At 48.0% G+C, this 20603-nt stretch overlaps 1 protein-coding gene across 5 annotated transcripts in view; it reads right to left on the reverse strand.

Annotated features, from left to right (window-relative positions):
• Positions 1 to 1543: 1543 nt before the first annotated feature.
• Positions 1544 to 20603, reverse strand: part of ILRUN (inflammation and lipid regulator with UBA-like and NBR1-like domains) — a 105940-nt gene continuing 86880 nt past the window's right edge. For 3 of the 5 annotated variants that reach the window (XM_065912077.1, XM_065912075.1, XM_065912076.1), the window contains 2 exons: positions 19378 to 19706; positions 1544 to 4762 (listed from right to left, as the gene is read on the reverse strand). In XM_065912077.1, coding sequence (XP_065768149.1) covers positions 4727 to 4762; positions 19378 to 19706 — 365 coding nt within the window. In that variant the 3' untranslated portion in view covers positions 1544 to 4726. Of the gene's footprint in view, positions 4763 to 10394; positions 10683 to 19377; positions 19707 to 20603 lie in introns of those variants that run through there. The other 2 variants (XM_065912078.1, XM_065912079.1) reach the window with 2 other exon arrangements.

A 20603-nucleotide genomic window follows, 5' to 3' on the forward strand; every position in this document is an offset into this window, starting at 1 on the left:
AGTCTGTTCTCTTGGCCGCCAGACAAGGCTGGACAGCAGGTGGTGTCTGGGAAAGTGGCCGGGTCAGAGCGAGCAGGTAGAGGAGGGGCCTTCCCAAGAACAGGGTGGGAGGCACCTAGCGCAGTCTGGGCTGGGACAGGGAGGCGGCCGAGAGGACCTGTTTGCTCTGCCTGGAGGGCTGGGCCCTCACCATTGCAACCTCCCTGCCACAGCCCCGGACAAAAGCTGGGCTGAGCGCCGCAGCACCCCCCCCCCCCCCCCCCCCCCGTCACCTAGCCCCCGTGGGAATGGCTCCGGCCAGGAGCTGCCATCGTCTGCTTCTTTCTCCCAGGGCCTGGTGACTCCTTGACAGGTTACAGCCCCAAAGACAAACAGATTCTGCCAAGCAAATAACTGTCCAACGGCGGAGGTGCTGGGGAAGGCCTGGGAGTGGGCCTGAGCTGCCAGAAGACCCAGGTGACAGGGTGGGGGCCCTTCTTCCGCAGAAAACAAATAGCCGTGGATACCTGGAAAGAAGCAGGATGCGGGAGCACTGGTGTGGCACGAGGGCGGAGGCAAGGTGCTCACCCCAGGGGTCCCTGGGCCAATCTCCCTCGCGCTGGGCCCTGTGTCACGCTTCATAGGGATCTTGTGGCCAAGACTGGTTCTTCTGTGGCACCTCTGTCTTCTGTAATCTGTGGCCACAGGTTCCCCCACCCAACTGCCTGCAAGGCGATGGCCGGGGAATCCCCCTCCCCATACCTATACTCCGGCTCAGCGCCAGGGCCACCATTCAGAACACTCAGCTCTGCTGGACAGGGTGAAGGCCCGACCCGGGGCCTGCAATTAAGTGAAAACACCAGCATCTGGGAGCCGATGCGCTGGGTCCCCGCCTGGGTGACAAGTAACGCTCCTCCCTTTCCCTTCAACACACACACACACAGTGATACGGCTGAGGACACAGCTGAGTCCTGAGCGCCAAAGAGTCCTGAAAGCATGGGTCTGGTGAACCCACCATTTGCTAATGTATTTGTCAGTTAAGTTTCTTTCATGCTACAGACCTTGAAACCCAACTCATCATCTCCCGGCCAAGGTCATAGGTCTGTCTCACAAAAGCACATGTCAGGTAGGATCCAAATTTGCTTGTCAACTGCCTGGAGTGTGGGCCCTACAAGGTTCTCAGGCTACCAGATCAGTCTGCAAATATGTTATCTAATCTGAAATCAACCAGAACCACTAAGGAGACACATCAGGAAAACGTTCCTTCTTTTCTAACTCCTAGTCCCAACTCACCCTTGTCTGCTGCTCCAGCAGGAGAGGCTGGTGGTGCTCGGTGTTAACACCCACGCGCAGGACCTGACAGGCAGCACGCGCCCACAGTGCCCGCCGCCGGTCCACACTAACTGGTGCATCTGTGCTGGGGATGCAGCAGTGCCCAACAGAGGCACGGCAGGGGCCCTGGGGCCTGAAGGCCACTGGACGGAGCTTCTGGTACACTACAGGGCCATGGAGCAGGTCACACAGGGACTTCAGGGCGCAATAAAATCACTGACACACATGAAAATAGGGTTTTTGTTTCTCTTTTTTTTTTTTTGGTGTGTGTTAATTTAATCATACAAATATTCATTTATACAGTAAGGAAAAACCTCCTCATCTTCATCTCCTCCCAGGCTCCACGAGGCCCCGCCATGAACACCCACCCAGCTTGCTTGCTACATGCCAGTGTCCAGGAGGAGGCAGCAGCTAAGCCGCTCCAGCATTCACCCAGGGAAACAGAAAAGGCGGGGTGGGGCGGGGAACCGGCTTACACTTCTGGGGCCTGGCAACCCCACCACCCTCTCCTGCTGGGGCTCACATTCAATTTGGGGAGGTGTTCATTCTTACACCTTCTTCCCTCCTTGGGCAGCCTGGGGCCACACTAGCTGTCCTGGTGAGGTTCTTTTCTGGCTGCAAGTGCCTTTGATGGACTAAAGTTTATGGCCAGTCCTTGATAGGGGAGAGAAGGCTTGTTTCTTGTAGAAAAATGCCCCAAATTCAACTATCCCCATGGCAAAAAGAAAAAAAGCATGCACACGTGCACACACACCCACACACACCTCACTCCATGCACACAGAGAGGTTCCTCGCAAGCCTGAGCCCCTCTACCTCCCTTGCTGGGCTCAGGTCCTGAAGGACAGCATCTGCCTCCCCTCCTGGCTGTGAGACACAGGTGGTCCTGCCCAGAGGCAGGACCTCAGGCATTTGGTAAAGAGTCCAAGAGGAACTGAGCAGGTAGCCTCTGCCGCCCCACCAGGATGGGAGAAGAGGGACTCCAGGACTTGCTCGGAACTCAAATCAGGGAGAGGAGACAGATGATGGTACAAGGGCCTCCAGGTCCTGGGGCAACCTCGGACTCCTCCAGCCCCTACTCCACGGCTCTGGTCTCGGCAAAGAGCCCACCTCTTGAAGATGTATACAGAAATGGTTTTGTTCTTGGGAGGGAAGCCAACATGCTTGGGACAATTACCTTTCCAGGTGAGATTGCCGAGAAGCAAGAGCAGCAGTAGGAGCCCCTCGGCAGGGCCAGACCCACTGACGGTGACCTGTGAAGCCAATGCTGAGTAACAAACGGCAGGCAGCTCCCCCGGGAACAGGGGAAGGGGTGGCTGGTGTGGGGCAGATCAGGAGGCCGGGACTCAGGGGATGTAGAGCCTCCTGCTATCCCGTGTGGGCAGCTGAAGATGCGATGCCAGCAAGCGAGCAGGGGGCTGGACGGGGGTGCACTCCAGGGCGGCAGCATCCGGGAGGCTGGCACCAACGCTGGCGGCAGTCTGGGCCTGACAGGGCCCTCAAACAAAAAGCCATCGTGAGCCCCTGGCTCGGGCCTGTGGGGGCCTGGGCGCCCGGCAGGGACTCCCGTCTACTCTGCTGGGAACGGGGTGCTCTGTGTGCATAGAGAGTAGGTGCCCCAGTGCGAGCCCTGGCCCCACTCTCCCTCGGGTTCCTCCAGTGGACCAGAGTTTACTCCCCTTTTATCTGGGGGTGGGGAGGCATCGGGGGAATCTCATACAAGCTTTTCTCTCAGTCAAGCTTTTAAAAAACAACAGTCTCAGAAGAGGACGAGGAGGCACGAACACACATGTTCAGAACTCAGACACCCAGACAGAGACAGACAGGCAGGCAGACCCTCACCCACACCCAGGCTATACGACCCCTTGCAGCCACTCATCGACCCGGCCTCCCTGCTGGTTCCCACCCCCCGGGAAGGGGACGGCGTGGCAACAGGCAGGCAACCCAGCAACCGCACCCTAGATCCGTATCCCGGCTATCAAACCAACCAAGACTGGGGGAAGGAGGGACTGAGAAGAGAAGAGGGCCTTTGCATATTCTTGTATCTTTGGCAGACAGCTGTTCTGGCCTGGTTCCAGCTCCCCATGGAGGCGTCCACATCCCAGCCTGCTCAGAACCCACAGGGCGCCCATGGGGCCACCCGCTCCTGTGAGCAGCTGCCCGTCCGCCCGGGCTCCGCTGGGCTGCCCCGAGCCCGCCTCCTCCCAGTCACTAAGCATCCTGCGTGGGGCGGGGGTCCTTTCATTCCCAGCAAAACGTGGTCTCCAAGATCACGCGGTCAGTAAGCGTGGCCCTTCCCTGGGGCTACGTTTTCATACCTGAACAGCCCAGCCTCCGCTAACAGGCTGCGAAGACACCACACGGTACAACGGCAGGGAGACACGGGGGAGGGAGCTGGGTGACAACAGAGAAGCACGGGAACCTCCACCCCGCCAGCTGCATGCTCGCTGGGGAGCAGCACCGACCCTGGCGCACTGCGCAGGCGCACACGCAGCACAGTGGCACCGCCCCCAGAGTGAATGGGGAGTCGCTGTGTGCCAAGAACTCGAGAGAGGCGTGCAATGAGCGTGCTGGTGCGGGAACGGAGGTGATCTGAGCTGTCACACGCGTGTGCAGACGGACACCTCCCGGCCTCAGAAGCTCCGTCACCTGCGCTCTGTCCTCCAGGCTTCCGCTGCTGGCCGCACAGGGAAGTCTGGTCTTCGGAGAGGTTCTGGTGGTAACAAGCCACAGGGTTGACGCATACAAATGTCAAAGGTGTAAATCAACAGAAGATTAAAGAGAAAAGAGGAGGAAAAGCGTGGTAATTCACTGGCTGGCGCCATTAAAAACAAACGGGGTCAGAGACTGGAGGAGTCAGGAGGCACGGCAGGTGTCCCCCTGCGGCGCCGACCCGCACAGTCCCCGAGCAGGCCACGCCAGCTTTTAACCTGAATCGCTTCCAGAGCAAGCAGCTATTCTATAAACAGCATGTTATCCCTTATCTAAAAAAAAAAAAAAAAAAAAAAAGTTGGGAAAGAGGGGAAAAAATTAACATGTGCTCAAAACTACAACCTGTCTGTAGGCAAAATAATTTTTGTTTAAAAAGATGGCTTTTTTCCCCCATTTAAACATTTTTTTCTTTTCCTTCCCGAGCAACCTAGTGACTTGTTAGACTGACACCTAACAAACAAAGCCCAAAGTGGCTGCATGGATCTCTTCTTGGTAGCCTCAACACCACTCCTGCGACTCGGCATTCACACATGCACACTGAGTTTACTCAAAACTAGTCTTTTCTGCGTCTTCCTCTTCTTCCAGGACGGGGGTCAGAGCCAGGGGTCCGTGCGATGTGGTCTGCAATCCAGAGGAACCCCTTGCCCTCCCCCCACAGAGTCAAGCCTTCTGTCTTTTGTTAGTTTTTCTTCTTGCTGACACCCGTTTAAGACTGGCCGAAGGGGTAAGGCCCGTGGAGCCCCTGGAAGAGAGTGAACACAGTCAGTGGTGGCAGACACAGCAGGGACAACGAGACAACCAACCCAAGTAAAAGAACCCACGGTTCCCAGTAAGCCAGAAGGAAGCCCCGAGGCACAAACATGGCTCGAGGGCTGACTTTGCCACGCAAATCCTCAGGAGGCCACAGATCGCAGAGTTCGAGGTGCAGAGTGTCATCCCTCAAACACATCCAAGAGAGCGGAGGCTGGTGGGCAGACTCCTCATCTCTCAACTTCTACATCAACTGGAACCAACTTCCCTCCACCCAGGTCACAAAGTCTTCCTTCCATCTAGACAACGCCTTACATCTCTGCTAAAGATCCTCAGACACCACTTTCTGCACCTTAACCTCAGATGTAGGCTACTGTGGGCTGATGATACACACATATATCAACAACACAGACACTGGGGCAGAAACAGTAGCTGTTCAGCAGGCACCTCGGAAAGGCACGGCGGCAGGGGCTTGGCGTACACTGTCTTTACCGCTCACCCCAAAGGCCAGGTGAGTGTCCTTATCCCCATCTGACCGATGCCCATCTGACTGCAAACATGAGAAGATTTGTTCAAAGTCATGTAGGTAGTAAAGGGGAGAGCCCAGACCCAAGCCCAGGTCTGATCTTTATTCTCTTCACATTGCCTCTCCCTGGCCATGTGATAAGGTTTGTTGCAAATTCCCAGAGGCGTTTTCTCTGCTGCTTGGCTGGTGGAGAAAGCACCACAGTCTTACTTTTCCCTTATGTTAAGAATGAGACACCAAGAGGTGCCAACCCCAAAACAGCTGCATGAATTCGCTGGAGGACGTCCCGAGCCTCCCCACTCCACCGCTCCCTGGAGCGTGCACCTTGAAGAGACCTGGTCAATGCCAAGACCTGGGCGGGCAAAGGTAACTGGGAACGAGTCTCACGAAAGGTCTGACACCCCAAGCTGACTCAGAAGCAGCAGGGCCCTTGGACCATTAGCTTGTTAAAGACGTGGATGGTTCGGATCTGATTTTCTTTTAAAAAAGGACACTTTCCTTTGGGAAAAAATGCAAAAAAGTGCATGCTTGCAGGGCTGCCAATGATCAGACAGAATCCCCTTTTGTTTGCTTCCATCTCTCCAGCACACCTGTCCCTGAGCAGCATTTGTTGGCGCCCAGGAAGTACTACTGAATTAATAACTAGAAGAAGACAGGCATTTCTCAGACTTCTACCTGGAGCATCAGACCCTTTTAAGTCATGAGAATATTGGCATTTACAAACCAAGCTTTTCTCGTTGTTGTTGTTTTTGGTCACACAGTATGGCATGTGGGGTCTTAGTTCCCCGACCAGGGACTGTACCTGTGCTCCCTGCATTGAAAGGTGGAGCCTTAACCACCTGACTACTGGGGAAGTCCTCTATACCAAGTTTTTAAACAGTTACCCAACTTGGGGACACACGCATCCGGGTCATGCACCCATCTGATCACAGCCTCCTAGGTCCCAGAGAGGGGGACTCCCTGGGAGCAGTTAGCTCGAGACGCATAGCTCGCACTTGTTCCCAAGGTGGTGGGCCGTGGGTTCCACAGAAGCAGGAGGATATCTGGGTTCTGCTCCTGGCTTTTCTGCTTAGCTCTTCAAGTGGCCCTGAATAAAGTCCCTTCCCCTCAAAGGATCTCAGACTGCTCCTTTAAACTTACAGATTTAAGGTTCTACGAGCTGACTCAAAGTACCTAACTCAAGAGGCTGAAAACCAATATTCTAAGGAAAAAAAAAAAAAAAGTCCTTTGATCATGCTTATTTAGACCAGAGGTCAAAGCTGCCAAGAGTAAGGAACATGAGATTCAAGTTTTTAGTTTTCAGGGTTTTTTTTTATCCCCCAGTGGAAAACGCTGAAATTGCTTTTTGTCTTTTTATTTCCTCCCCCATAAAAAGCCTCAAGAGATCATATACAGGTCTCGAGCTGCCTGATGGTACTGCCGAAGAAGTGAAAATGGGGGACAGACAGGCCAACAACGATATAGCATCAGCTATGTGCCGGGTGCTGCTGGAGCAGGTGAAAATGTTCTCCTGAATTTTCACACAGATAAACTGGGCTAAGCATGCTCTCCAAGCTCACAGAAGTGAGGCAGTAACCTGACTGAGAGCACAGAGCTGGTGAGCGGAGCAGCGGTGGTTAAAATGCCATGTCTGCCAGCAGGCGAGTGGAGGCTGTCACTGCCTCGGTGGTCACGGACCCATCTACTCAGCCAAGTGTGGGCAGGACGAGCAAAGGGGTCTCAGACCTCATGGTGCGGGGCCTGGCTGGAGGGCCACACACCCCAGAGGTGGAAATTAAAGCAGCTTAAAACACGCTGCCCTCAGTACTTCCGGACAACGTTCACTCATGAACAACAATCCTAGGAGAATGACAAAGGCGTAGATCCCCATAAGATTTAGAACCAACACAAGGCTCAAAGGGCTTCGTGCAGAAAAGCATGCACAGAGAGAAGAAATCCTGAAAAGCACACACGCTTTCGTCTTCCATGAATTTTTTTTCCCTTTTACCCTAAATTAGACTACTTTCTAGACGGAAGCTTCACACACTTCATGTGGGCCTTTATAAAGCAAGCACTAGCCTTGTGACTCGTCTGGAATGTTTGGAGAAGGGAGTTGATGACTTTGCCAAGGAGTGGTTGCACGTTCTTAATTACAGATAAAGTGGCAGAGAGAGGAGTATAGATACAGGCATTTTCAGATTTCCACCTGAAGACTCTGGTCCTTAGAATATGCAGTGTGGTATTTAACTAGCGATTAAGAATTATCGTTGACTCCCTATTTACTGACTGAGGTGCTGTGTGCCTTTTGGAAAGAAAAATGTCACCTAATTCCCTTTCATCCAGAGAATGGCATATTGGAGTTGTTGACATTTAATTGGTGCAATAACATGGCTTGAAGAACAAGCTCTATCCTCCTTTCCCCCCAGGTTAACTATTATCGCTTCAAGGAAAAGAGAGGGAGCTGAGTCTATTTCAAAACTACTTGATCATCTAGACTCCCCATAAGCAGGATTACAGGCATCACAAGTGGGTCACAGAACAGAGCAACGCGACCCCACTCACAGAGGAGAAGCCTGGTGGAGATTCCAAGAACAGCTTGTCCAGGGTGTCTGATGGCAGAAGGCCGAGCAGGAAGTGCCTTTCCTAAGAGTGGGATGGAGGTATATTCGAAACGAGAGCCCCATCCACATTTCAGGTTCCACTGGAGTTCCAAGACCCCGTGTAACAGGTTCTGGTAGCTAATGTCTCCAACGCCAGTCTAAAAGTAGGGTTTGGCAATACAGGTAAGTGTTCTCTCTCTCCTGAGACCTAGCGGCTCTTCAACTTGTTACCCCTGGGAAAAGCAAATGCCAAATATTTTCATTAGCCTGGCATCCCTGACATCTCCTCTACAGCCTCTGTGCCACTAATAAGGAAAACAGATCAAGGGATAGATGCATCAGATGGTACCACAGAGCCCAGAGTTAAACTCCAACAAGCAGAGAAGGAGGTCATCACAGCATGATTACAAAGTTCACTGAGTTTGATGCAAGTTACCCTCCTCTCTATGAGGATTCATCTCTCCCCACATCACTAGCAGCAAGGCTGGATTTAGGCATACTAATAGAGGGTGTGAATGACAAAACCCAGATAAGAACTCCTCTATCTGCCTCTCCAGGTCTAAAACCCCCAGGACCAACTTGCACAGAAATGGCTTTTCAAGGGCTGCATTTCTTGGGAGAGGCCCCACATCTGCGAAGGGACCAGAAAGCATTCCTGACGAAGGAGTGGCAGACTTTAGGTCCAGAGGTGTTGAGGTGCTGCCTGTTTGCCTCAGTCTTCCCTAAGCTTTGTGATGGACACTGTCATGGCTGTGAGCCCTGGGACCTCAATTCTACTGGCAATGGGGCAGGTGAGTCCCCTTAAACCGCTCGAGGCCCACACCAGCCAGCTAAGACGGAGGGGCCTCTCTGCTCGTGGGCGTCTGGGAAGAGACTCTGGCCTCAGGCCAGTTGGACTGTGCTTCTGAAAGGTAATAACTATTGTGAGCCAAAATTTGGCTAACCTCCTAAAATATTTTTAAAAGAGAACACTTGTAGACATAAACAGACAAGCTCAGTTTCATTCATCACAATCTTCTGAAAGGACAATTTAAGATTTAGTACTTGTGGGCCTGGGCTCAAAGCAAAACTAAAAATAAAACTATCTCTATGATTTGTTTTTCACAATGGTTGATAAAATCAGTGATTTGGTTTTCACTGATTTTATGTGAATGGGCACCTACAATACCTTTAAATTCTTCCTAAAATTACAGAGAAATCAAAATAACTTTTCTAAAAAGGAGTACCAAAAACCCCAGGAAACTAGTTTTGTTTCAGCTGGAATACTTATTGATGTTTATCAGTAGGAAGATCGTGCTATTAGAAGAGAAAGTCGCCCTTTCAAGATGGTAGAACCTGTTTCTGCCACTTATTTGTGCCTGGCATACAGGTGTCAGTAAAATGAATGAATGAACTGTGGAATACTCTGCATTGCTGAGCCATCTGTTTAATCTTCCAGGGGAGAAAAAAAGATTAAAATTCCTAATGAAACAAGGATGTCTTATGAGGGCTTTTGGGATTACTCTTTCTATATGAGAGCTGGTTTAGATAAAGCATCACAACACAAAAACTTTCACATACCTGTTTTTATTTTGTTTGTGATTTGATTTAAATAAATAAAAAGGTTCATGCTGGTTAATACAAAGGCAAGAGTGTTTGCTGCACGGCTGTGAAATAGCATGCTCTCACACTGTGTACTGATGGCAGCATCAGATAACACCACTGGGCCCTCCTCTCTCTCTTCCTGGGCCAGCCCTAGTCAACGCTTTGCCCACCTAGCACTTCTTTGGTAATGCTTATGTACCCTGAATGCAGACACAGAAGAATACACGGTTTAGTACTAAGTTCTGTTCTGATCCTGCACTGCAGATCTGCTGCAGGGAGGCCCTGTCACGGGCCTGGCTTGGCTGGTGAAGGTCAGAGACTGATCAAGCCCTGATGGAAGCTATTCGTCTCTCGTGAAGTAGAAGTCAAGTCTGTACTGCAGCAACGGGCAGCGCAGCGAGGACTCCTCTCAGGAGCACACAAAGCAAGGCCTTTCCCTTAAGAGGTGCTGACCACTCGAGGCAGCTCGCTGGCGGGACAGTAGGGCCAGACCAGCATGACGGGAACTTCTGTGAACGCTTTAACCCTGGTGTTCAAGCCACATTCACGTGACAGTCCTCAAAATTTCAAAGATGTATTTGATGCAGTGGCTGAAGACAAGTGTGAGAATCAGCCAAAGAAAAGAAAACAAATGTACTTTTATGCATGAAAACTGCTCATGGGACAGGCTCAGTTCACAGCCTTCTGCGTCAAAGTTGTGCTTAAAAGCTTAACTCAGTTTTAAGCATGGTGAACTCGTGTTTTAAAAGCCCTGTATAGCATTTTTTATACTTACCTCGATAAGACAGTTTTTCTGTTGCTCTTAACTAACTTCTACAATCCTGCTGGGGACCTTCTCCATCCTCCCTCTACCCACCCACCCATTACTTCCATCATGCATCCCTCATTCTTCCTCTGTCATTCATCCTCCCATCCTCCCAAGCTCCCTAGGACTAAGCTTTCAGAGCCTTCAACTACTTCCTGACAGATCAAGAAAACCACCATAAAGAATAAAACTCAAACATCACTGCGAATGAAACTGTATTACTGAAAATCCTACAAGGGGATGAAGGATATTGGCTAAGTTCAACTTCCCCTTTCATTAAAGACTTCAGAAAAGGCTATTTACTATTTGAAATTCTAACCCCCAAGATATCATGTCCTAGCAAGTGTGCTAGAATCCAGGTGACATGCTGGCAGACAGAGAGCTCGCTCATGGCCATCTCCTAGGGTACAGGAGATTCCTAGAAAGGAAGAAAGAAGTGATAAGAGTCTCACTGGGGAGGACACCTAAAAGGAGGGAAAGCTTACCCATGTTCCCCGCCATGTGGCCACTGGTACCATCCCGTGGGAGCCCTGAAGCACGGGGTGAGGCTGCCGGTCCCACCTCCTCTCGGAGTCTCCATTCAAGCCCCAGTACTCCCCCGCCTCTCTCACAGTGGATTCACAGCATCACCTCCCTACCCTGGACAACACTGGCTGAGGGAGAATAAACAGTCTCTCCTTCAGCCATACTTGGCTTCATCTTGCCACTTCCCTGCCTAAAAGCATTGTGGGCACTCTTGTTTCCTTTCACATTAAAGGTGAACTCTCCTTTGCCTGGCTTTCAAAGGCTGTCCTCCAAAACTCACCCCACCCTCTTTAAGCACACCTCACTCAGCAGTCAGGTTGGTTGGTGTCCCAGGAACACTGCCTGTGAATACCTCTGGGCCTTCCTGCATGTGGTTCCTTTTTCCTCCAAATCAGTTTGAATCTATCATTTTACTTTCTTTTTGGGGGGGAGGGGGTCATACTGCAGGGCATGTGGGATCTCAGTTCCCTGACCAGGGATGGAACTCAGGCCCCTGCAATGCAAGTACAGAGTCCTGACCACTGGACCACCATGGAAGTTTCAGTATGAATCTATCATTCATCAAGATATCAGTTTCCTGGCTATTCCCAAACCTTATTGCCTTCTCCTTCCTTCAAATTCAAGAGCACTCAAAACTCAATATACTCCATCTTTACTGGTCTCATTCTTTCTTCTGAGATGGTCACATTTATGTAATCAGACTAAATTCTTTGAAGATTAGGAAGGATTAACAGAGGCTGAGCAACCAAGGACATGTCCCTTATTGACTAAACACCAAAGCTCCCTGTTAGTTCTGACTTGCCCTTAGGTTGTGAAATTATAGCAAAAAGCCCAAGACCTTGGACATTCAAGCTTCTGCAGGTCAATGTCCACAGTTTTGACAAGGGTCTCCCTGAGCAGAGCTCTAAGGAAGCCCACATGGTCCCCCTGACGTACAGCCGCCCTGGATCTCACATTGTGCACCTGGTCCTGCTGGAGTCGGGGCAGACCTGGGTGAGAACACCTGCACGGCACATATCCGCACATTTCTGAATTAAACTTATCTCTTTGAACCTGTAAATTGAGAAAGTCCCACTCTGAGAATTTTCATCAGAAATTAAAATGCTAAATTCGGAGTATAGGGAAAAGAATACATCCCTACAAGTGAAGTAAAAATACAGGAACACTAGCTCTGTTTCAGTTACAAGACTGTCCAGGTGTCAGCCCAGCCTAAAACAATGCTCAGAGCCTCAAAGCACAGAAGATGGAGCGAACGCTCGGCTTTGAAGCTGCTGAGGTACAGCAGGGAGAGTTCCTGGAGGTAACTTTTTACTCTCAAACAGTAACGCCACAAACAACAACAGACTTTTTCTAAGGCTCATGGTGTTTGCTTAATTTATTTTTAAAATGCACATATGACCCATGCCAATGCAAACACCAGCAAGGCTGGGAGGACTTTACAGGTTCTTCTGGGCTCTCAGAAGGAAGTCATCTTAATATCATTAAACCAGAGCTTCCTAGCAAACCTCTTCTGTACAAAATGTGCTAATCTGCCAGCAAACTGGGTCAGCTTCCTCAGTTGCTGGGCACTGTTTTCTCCTTGGCCACGAATTCTTTTGTGCTCCTGAAGATGAACAAGGTCTCTACAACCTGACATTAAGTGTAGAGACTACCTTCAGAGAACAGCAAACAAACTTTCCTTCCTGCCAGCAGGCCTCAGCATAACGTAGTCTAGAACATAAGACTCAAACTGGGTTCCCTGAGTTCCAGTCCACTGCCCACCCCCAATCTGAGCGAGTCATTTGAACAAGTGAATGTGAGCAAGTCAGTGACAACTTCCTTACTGGTTGTTACACTTGGGGCTAGGGAGGTGCTATTGGCTTCCAGCGGGTAAACGTCAGGGATGTTACTGAACATCTTAGACTGCATTCGATCTGCACCACCCTACAACAAAAGAAGACTCATCTGACCTAAAATGCCAATAGTCTTATTCGGCTGGCTCAGAGAACCCTGCTCAACACAGACTCATCATTTCGTGGACTGCAACCAGGCTCACAGTGTTAGATATCATCCGTATGAAATGACTCCCAAATATGTATCTCCACCAAACCCTTTATCCTGAACCATATTACCAATTTGGATACACAACAGCCTCCCTGATACCTCCATTTGGATGTTTATAGAAATCTTCAATGTATTCCAAGTGGAATTCCTGATCTCTCCCTACCTCTCCCCCAGCCTTTCCTCTCTCCATGGACAGCAATTCCACCTTTTCATTTGCTCAGGCCAAAACCTTGTTGTCATCGTTTATTCCCCCTTACACCACGCTTCCAACTCATTAGTAAATCCTGTTCGTTCTAGCTAATAAAGCAGACCCAGACACAGATCACTGCTCCAACCTATCTGGCTACCACTCTGGCACAAAATGCCCATTCTCTTTATCCACATGATTGCACTAACTTCCCCACTGGTCCCCTGCTTCTATCCTGGTTCTTTACTCTACACATGAGTGTCAGACACTGATCCTTCACTACATGAAGTCAGATCACATCACCCCTCTGCTCAAACTCCTTTAATGGTTCCAACCTCTGCTCCTCAGGGCAAAAGCCCAAGCTTTTGAAGCCAAGCTTCACAAATCCTTCCACGATCTGGTTTCCATCCTGCAACCTCCCCTCCTTCTACCTTCTCTTACCCACTGTGGTCTTGAACAAACCATGTAAACTTCCACTTCAGGGCTCATACTAACTGTAAAACAGTCACTGTCCAGATAGCCTTTGCAGAAACAAAATCTGGCTTTAAAGGGAGTAAGACAGCCCTAACCACGTTCTAGCTTTAAAATACTATGTTCAAAGGAAGATTTTAGATTCATTACAGGAAAATGAAAAAAACTCCAGACTCTATCTTCTGGCCACAGTCAAGGAATACAGACAAGGTGCTGCTGTCACAAAAGTGAGTTACAGGAAATTTCAGTGTCACCAAACATCTATACCCAAGTGACCATGAGGTTCCAGGGAATCGTTTCCCTTTATGGAGGCTGGGGAGAGAGGTTGATTTCTGTAGCTGCCAGAGATATAAGCTTGTGGAGAGAGAGGGGTTTAGCAGTAGAGAAGTCACATAATATCTGGTCAATAATTGGCTTGATTCTCATTTGAAATGTAGCAGTGTACCACAGAAAGCATGCTATCCCGAGTCCACAGCTGTAAGCTCAGCCAAGAAAAATATGTACTTGAATACTACTTGTAACTAGGAAGCAAGGCAGTAGTTGGTCAAGAAAGCAGACTCAAAAGTCAAAAAGAACTGGTTCTGTTCATATCCTGGTTTTACCACTTGCGAACTGCATGACCTTGGGCAGGTCATGGAACCTGTGCACCTTAAGTCTCAGCAGCTGTAAACAGGGATAATGACAGAGCCTGTATCATGGCCCTGTTGTGTGGACTAAAAGAAACGGATGTCAGACTGCTGCCTCTGCCTCTGCCCCTGAGGGCTGGGAGGCAGGGAGGTGACTGGTGTTTTTATAATAAACTTGGTAGAACTACTTAGCTCCTTATACTATGTACACTGATAATTTTAACAAAAATTAAATTTAAAAAGTCCTCCACACAGTGCCTGGCAGAGTTAAGTGCTCAACGAATTTGTATAACTGATTACCACACTGGCCCCCACAGGGGAGGGGGCGGGTGCATGTTTCTGCTAGCTGTCCCCGGACAGGAGAACACAGTTGGACAGAACATCAAGTGACACAGTTTTCCTTTCAGCTTCTTTGCGCCATCTTTAAACCTCTTAGGGAAAGGGGCTGCACCTGAGCACGAGGCAGCGGGAAGGACGTGGTGCCCTCCACTGTCAGCAGTCCAGCTAAGGACACCAACCACCAGCCTGTGGGTCAAATTCAGTGCCCTCTGAACCAAGCAAATGTTGGGCTCACTTCCATTAAATCATTTCTTATTGTTATGTTACACTGACTGGACTGTGTAGATAATAAGATCCACAAGCAATTACACCCTCAGGCCCATAAAGCAGATTTGCCTTTTCTAAACTTTTCCCTATAACCTCCTGTTGTTGTTCAGTGGCTAAGTTGTGTCTGACTCTTTATGACCCCATGGACTGCAGCACGCCAGGCCTCCCTGTCCTTCACTATCTCCTGGAGTTTTCTCAGATTCATGTCCACTGAGTCAGTGATGCTATCTAACCATCTCATCCTCTGCCTATGTTTCTAAACCCTCACCTAAGCAGAGAAAAATGAGCTCTTCCTTGCTGTAGGTTAGAAGAAAGGTGATTTCTGATATAATAAAAGCAGACTAACTTTTTCAGCTCCAGATCCAAGATATACTAAAGAGTGATTGTCAGAGAGAGAGAAAGAGGAGCAGGTGGAAGCTGTGGGCAGGCAGGGCAGATGGCACTCGGCAGTGGCTGACGCTCGAAGAGCACGAGGAACCTCCCCCAAAGATAATAACACGTTTCGCCTTCTGAACCAGCACTTGGCGGAAGTAATAACAGTGGCTCAGGCTGTAATCAGTTTAAAGGAGGAGTATATGACAAACAGCAGCTCCAAACATTAAAAAAAAAAAAAAGAACAAATAGAAAATAAGAGGTATAGTCCAAGTAACAAAATGAATAAATGAATCTGAGATTCTTTTCAGCTCCTCCAATGTAAATCATTACAATTGCTAGAGGAAGGAAGCAGCACTTGGGCTGTCCTGAAGAGTAGGTCCTGCGCTTTGGCCAGTCATGCTCATACTTCCAGCTACCCTGAATAAGACCATTTGGTTTGTATCTTACTCCTCTGTAAGGCCCTTCTTAAAAAACATTGAGAAATTCTAAAAATTACTGGCAAGTAAGAAAAAGAAGTATCTAATTTCAACAGGGTTTATTTTCTCGTCCCACACCTCTATAGATTGTTTTCTGCTACTATCTACCACTGTCCAAACAGAAGCTACCCCGGCCTCCAGAGATGAGTCACCGTTAGAACGCATGGCAAGACTAGCCTTGAGTCAACAGTGAGACTGTTTGTCCTCACAGGCTCTTGAGTGAAACAAGTAAAAGGGTTCATTAAAACAGCACCAATACTTGGTCTGACTGTTCACCTGGGACAAGTCAGCCACAACTGAGCTGACAATGAGGCCAGCCAATTTTTAACAAAAGCAGTCAGATTTATGACTCCCTGGAGCAGGTCAGCATATACTTACTCACCTTTCTGACTCCCTCTGACAGTTCTCACACAGGGAGGGCCCAACCCCTCTGGATGTTGAGGGATGAAGCTAGGACAGATGTTCCCACCCAGAGCTCCCTGACTCCCTGCCCACGGCACAGAGCGCTGGGTCCAGAGAGCTTGGGATTACTCAAGGGAGGCAGGGGAAGGGATCCCGGGGTGTCCAGCTCCTGGCACTGACAGATATGCCATTATGTTCTCTACCCAGCCCTCACAGAAGGTGCATGGAGCAATCTTTTCATCTCATCCTACCAACCTTAGCAAGTTAAAACTGTAACTATGGAAGCAGCAGGAAACTGGACCGGTCTCCTAAAACTGTGGTCATGGGCTTCCCAGAGCGTCATGCTCTCTCCAACCTTCAGGGAAGGCAGGGAATTTTTTTACAGTAAATCAAATATATTGCCAATTCAGTGATCCCTGATACCAGGGCACCAGGTCCTCTGCCTACCTACACAATAAAGATGACACCTGGGGTGAACTGAACACCCCTGCCCTAACTCTAGATTTCTAGGGGGCTATCTCAGTCTTTCCACTCATTCATAAATAAAAGGGAACTATTTATTATTAACACCACATGGTTGGTGCGCCTTGAGAGTTTAAAAAGTTTTTATTTTTATCAACTAAAAAAAGAAATCACTTACTGTAAAGACTCAACAAATAGAGGAACTCTCCCACCCCCCATCAAAAAAAAAAAAAAAAAAAGCCACAGGCAATCCCCAGTTTACTTTAGAGCCTCTTACTTCAAGTTTTGTGTCTTTCACACCTTGATGATACTTGTCATTGACTCAGTTAATGCTTTTGATCACAGGAAAAACAAAACAAAGGGTGATCTAAGCAAAGCCCAGGTTCACCTACTGATACCTCCAGTAACGTGGCACCTGGGTTGGAATCCCAGCTCCGTCCCTCCCCAGCTGTGTGACACTGGGGCCAGTCAGCCCCTCAGAGGTTTCCTTTTCTTATCAAAATATGAGATAACACATCTAAAGCACTTGGCAGCGTACTTGGCACACAGGAATGGTTAAAAAATAACTCTAGTCTCTACTTGATCTCATCACTTGGTCAAGTACACCCCTTCAGAACCTTAAGGAGTCTTGCCTTATAAATAAATAAATCTATATTCTTAAGCCAAACACAGATGCTTAGAAATATGAATGATCCCTGCTTGAAGATATTCACTTAACTATAGTCCCAATTCTTTTCAGAGCCATTTATAATTATTCAATCCAAATTTTTTCATCTAAATGAACACATCGCAACTAACTAACTGAACATCTCCCCCACTCATAACTCCTAACCACACACCTCTTACTCAGTATTCTGCCTTCAGCACTGCAACTGCTCTGCTATCATCATCCTTCCTGTCTTTCCAAATCTGTGCTTTTACATCAGCTCTATCTCTCCTTTATCTCTGCCTTCTTAACTAACCCCTAGCCATGCACACAAATCATACATTTTGAGTGTGTGGTGCTCTACTGACCAAATTCACACTTCACCTGGACTGAAAGGCATGCCTCTTTCATCGCCCCCACTGTACTGAGAACGGCTAGCTAGTATGGATAACTTCTATCCTTCACGTCTCCGTACTCAATAACATACACGGATTTGTACGTTAGTGCAGATGTGTCGATAAATCCTTACTGGTGACTGTCTATCCTCTACCCCATTTCTAAGGAGCCCTCAGAGACAGAGCTGACTCCATTTTAGCCAGAAATGTTACTGGAGGACTTGCTAGTGCTCACACAAGTGCTTTCTGAGTAAGATTCTGATTCACTTAAGAAGAAAAGGAGGCTCTGATTTCTCTTTGGGGTCCAAGTGCCACATTCTCAACACAATTATAGGCAACAGTCTTGCATATCATCTCCAATGAGAAACTTTTCTCTGTGGTTCTTGCAAATGCTATTTCTAAATGATCCTACAGAGTTCATGAAACAAGCCACCACCTCCACCCAGGCCAGGGCAATGACAGACTTAAAAGGCAACAGTCCCTAAAGCCATAAAGGATCAAAAAATAATTAACAGGTTCACAACCCAGGAAATCAAACGCAGTGCTCTGGCCAGGGACAGCAGCCCTTTCAGGCTACAGTGATGGGCAGGCCACGGAGCTCAACTGGGTGGAGGGGCCTCCATTACAGAAAGCACTGAAGTAGCAGGTTCCGCTTCCTGCGACTCTCATCTTCACAGCACGCTCAACTGCTTCCAAGTTCTCCTAACAGGGCATGCTTGCCCTAGGCCTGTACCACTTGCAACAGCTGTACCCTGAAGGGTTAAACTTAAGGAAGAGCTATCTGGAGCAACAGGAACTTAGAGGAAAAATCTTTTGTTAGAGTGTCAAGACGTGAAGACTTTCCTCAACTATAAGCCATTGCCTCGCCTATTTACTTCTTATATCCTGTACGACTAACATGAATCCACACAATCCTTTATAATGACCATCAAACTAATAAATCAATCTTGTTACACTTCTACTCAATGAAGTCCCGCTTTAGACCATGTGGAGAAAGAGTTCATATCACCAAGTTTCTTTTCTTAATTTGCCTGTGGATGTAGACCACATATAAAGCACAGATCAGAAAAATGCCATTCTTACAACAGAGCAAGCTGTCCCTCAAATAAGGATCAATTTTATTTTTAAAATATTGAGGGTGAATGCCAACATGAAGCAAGCAAAGACTTAACTGTCATCACCCTTAGCAGAATATGGAAGGCGCTATGTAATCAGCAAGCATAGAGAAGCAGATCAAGAGATCAAACACCCAGAAGACAGTCTTAGAAAAATCAGAATATTTAAAATTATGATTAACTCAATAAACAACTCTCTCACTTATTCTGCACAAGTGAAAAGTCAAAATATCACTTGGGCCACTCTGGGTTGTGGGTGAGGAGGCAGATAGGCCACAAGGAACTGGAAAGATAACCAAGACTTGGAAACTAGGTAAATAAAGTGGAAGCCCAACAACATATAGGATAAATAATTAAGTCTGTCTTTTTCTTCAGGAAAAACACTCTACCTAAAATCAAAAAGAACACAGTAGGAACAAATTCCAAAGGTGTGCTATTGCTCTACATTTAGTATACATTCACACTGGAAGAACGCCTGGTGATATTTTGACTTTCTTTTTTTTTTTTTTTTAATGCTAAAGGTAAAAAACTCTGTTCTTTCAACACCCAAACCAGAGCAGAGAGACAGCAGCATTTATAAAATGTGGATGGAGGAGTTAACACCCACAGGACCTGGAGATGGGGAGGGGGGGAGGGGAGAAGGGGTAGGTTTTTGTGCTATTGCATTGGCAGGAGAGCTAAGCAGTCTTAAAGAACACTCTAGGCTTCTAGGTCTGCCAGAAGGGGTATCACAAATCCCAACGCCCACCACCTACCCCTTCTCCTCTTCTCCGAGGGCACCTACCTTACTGTAAGTCACTACTGATAAGTTGTTTGCGTGACTGCTGGGGGACAGATTTACAGAGTTCTCTGAGGGTCTATTCTCATCTTGCTCGGTTTGGTCAGGAGCAGGAGCCCATGTGATTTTGCTGATCGAGTCGAACTCGGAACCCCCAGGGTCTTTTAAGTTGTTTTCATCTGATTGTCGGTTCTTTTGGGGAGAGGCAAACGGGTTGAAGTTTCCTTCTACCTTGCGATGTGGCTGTGTGTTGAACTCCGTTTCAAAAGATGACAGCTGCTGCGTGACTCCTAAAAGTCCACCCACTTCCACACTGAGAATGACCCAGATGACATCTGAAACAAAAAGGCAACTCATGTCAACGCCTGGCATACCCTCAAGGCTCAAAGCAGCCATCACAGAGAACCCCAAATACCACCCAAAACACACAAAGATATGTTCCTCTACATGCTAGTTTAGAAGCTTACTGACAGAATAATCTATTACATTTGCATTGCAAGCAGTTCTACATTTTTAGCAATGTCAAGTTCAAATTCTGGTACAAAATCAGTAGAGGTCTGTGGCTGAGACCCATGAAACTATTTGTAAAAAGGTCCCTAGTTGATTTTGATGCATAACCATATTTGGAAATCATTACTCTGAAGAGCAATGATCAATATGTACAAACCCAAAGGCAATATTTCCACAATTACAAGCTCATGGGTTTTGCTTTGTTTTGTAGATTTAACTCAGAAAACTCAGAGCAGGCATAACTCTTGAGTTTATTTAAAAAAAAAAAAAAAAAAAAGTGCCTATAATGACTAGAACTGCAACTTATTAGCCACCGCTGGGCAATTTAGAGTGACCAGCTATTGTCCAAACTAGGACTACTGAGAGTAAACAAGGTAACTATTAACAGTTCTACCAGGAGGAAGCCAGCACTGACCCTGACATATGAGAACAGATATCACCCTAGCTATTTTCACCATCTATGAGTTGGTTTATGAAGAAGGTTGAGCACCGAAGAATTGATGCTTTCAAACTGTGGTTCTGGAGAAGACTCTTGAGAGTCCGTCCCTTGGACTACAAGGAGATCAAACCAGTCAATGATAAAGGAAATCAACCTTGAATATTCATTGAAAGGACTGATGGCTAAAGCTGAAGCTCCAATACTTTGGCCACCTGATGTGAAGAGCTGAATCACTGGAAAAGACCCTGATGCTGGGAAAGATTGAAGGCAGGAGGAGAAAAGG

The sequence above is a fragment of the Muntiacus reevesi genome, chromosome 20, assembly GCF_963930625.1.
Source record: "Muntiacus reevesi chromosome 20, mMunRee1.1, whole genome shotgun sequence".
NCBI classification, from domain to species: domain Eukaryota; kingdom Metazoa; phylum Chordata; class Mammalia; order Artiodactyla; family Cervidae; genus Muntiacus; species Muntiacus reevesi.